General features: G+C 37.5%; 1 gene segment (V, D, J or C); it reads left to right on the forward strand.

Annotated features, from left to right (window-relative positions):
* The first annotated feature begins 242 nt into the window (after positions 1-242).
* Positions 243-1,481, forward strand: LOC112140096. The segment is given in 2 exon segments: positions 243-510; positions 610-1,481. Coding segments are annotated over 2 exon segments (384 nt in total).
* The last annotated feature ends 520 nt before the right edge of the window (positions 1,482-2,001 follow it).

A 2,001-nucleotide genomic window follows, 5' to 3' on the forward strand; every position in this document is an offset into this window, starting at 1 on the left:
CTGAGTCGTCGTACAAAAACCTCTGACTGCAGAGAGACACGCTCTCTGACTTTGAACACAACAAACTCTACAGAGTCGCACTGGAAAACAACTGAGAGAAAATATGTTATTACTGATATCCGTGTTTAATTATTTTGATAAATTGCCATGAAAGTTTTTGCTCTACATTTGTAATAGTTTTTTTTTCATAATAAGGATAAAACATGTTTTGATCAGAGAATATTTCAGAATCCCATCTGGAATCTCTGCTGGATCCATGTGTGAGAATCCTGATGACAGAGATCCATGTTCCTGTTGGAGTCAGTGGTTGCATTTCCATAGAAACACTTTGCATCAGCAGCTCCATGCTCCAGTGCTCTGGGAGACTTTATAGTCCTGAGAGTTGAAGACTGGATGACTGACAGCTGTCCTTCATCACAGCAGAAGACACACAAATCCTCCTCCTCCTCATCACTAAAAGCATGACTTTGATCTGCGTCCTCATCTGGACTCTCCTCTGCTTCATTCAGGGTGAGGAAGATCATGTTTGTGTCATGTGAGAATCATCTGGAGTGCAGCTGAGTTTCTCCTCAGCATCTCATGTTCTTTGTGGTTCTTCTCTCTCTGCAGGTTCTGTTGGACAAAATGTTGTTGTGACTCAGCCAGCAGCTAAATCAGTGCAGCTCGGTCAAACCGTCTCTATTGACTGTAAGGCCAGTCAACAAGTACGTCGGGTTGGTTCTCAATTCTATCTTTCCTGGTACCACCAGAAATCTGGAGAAGCTCCTAAAACTCTGATCAAATTAACAGTAAGCAGATTTTCAGGAATCTCCTCCAGATTCAGTGGAACAGGAAATGGAATTGACTTCACTCTGACCATCAGTGGAGTCCAGGCTGAAGATTCAGGAGTTTATTACTGTCAGAGTTATCACGTTATCAACAGTCAGTATGTGTTCACACAGTGAAAAGTCATCGTACAAAAACCTCCTTCATCAGAATGAACTGAAACTCATTTGAATGTTTCTGCCTCAAGTTCTTCCAGAAACTGAAACTCTGATTTACTGTAGAAACACTAAACACATGAAGATAAATACAATTCAAAGAAAACTATGACAGTAAAATTCATTTTTAGTTCATATGATTTTCCCAAAAAAAAAAAATCTTATTTGAACTTTTTCCCCTGAAACTCTCATTCTCTTTTCTTCCAGTTGATGAAACTTTTCATCAAAGTCCTAAAGTTTCTTTACAAACTTCTCACCAATCTTCACTCTGATCAATGAAGTCACTTGGATTCACAGTAAAACGTTCCAGAGAAAGAAGACTTTAAGTCCAGATCCCACAAGTCAACTTCAAGAATCGTCTTCTGGTCAAAAACATCTTCAGTGACACATTTGATTCAATCCTTCTGACTGTAGATAAAAGAAACTCGTCCTCAAAAATATGATCATGTGACCAGATAGACCGACCACATCGTACAAAGACATGTTTCAGTGAAAGACCAGAATCTGACTGAACATCTGTACTAAACTAATACTGAAACAAATCTGAAGAATATTTTTAACAAAATTTTTTATTTTTATTTCTCTAAAGTCTAAAAATATTAACTTTTAGTTAGAAAATCATTTTTCCAATTATTTGTATTTATTTGACCAAAAAACATTTTACCATCAGACACATTCATAAACAGATTCACTTAAACATATGAATTAAATCAATTAGAGATGACTGTATTTATAAATAAAGGAATAGAAATGTTGGTTTCGGTCCTCTGTTTGTCAATACATTCTATTGTGTATTTTAAGGTTTATATTCTTAATCTGGATATAAATAATCTATAAATTCTCTTTTAGCTTCAGTCACACACATGACTTAGATGAGGAAAACTGCAGAGTCAGCATTACACAAGTGTTTCAATAGAAATGACATTTCTCCAGTTCAGTGACTGGGGGGCTCAGGTTTGTGTCTGGGGTTGGGGTGGCTGGATGCTCAGAACTCCTGGGTGGTGGTGGGCTGCTTGTGTGG

The sequence above is a fragment of the Oryzias melastigma genome, unplaced genomic scaffold, assembly GCF_002922805.2.
Source record: "Oryzias melastigma strain HK-1 unplaced genomic scaffold, ASM292280v2 sc01588, whole genome shotgun sequence".
Taxonomy (NCBI): domain Eukaryota; kingdom Metazoa; phylum Chordata; class Actinopteri; order Beloniformes; family Adrianichthyidae; genus Oryzias; species Oryzias melastigma.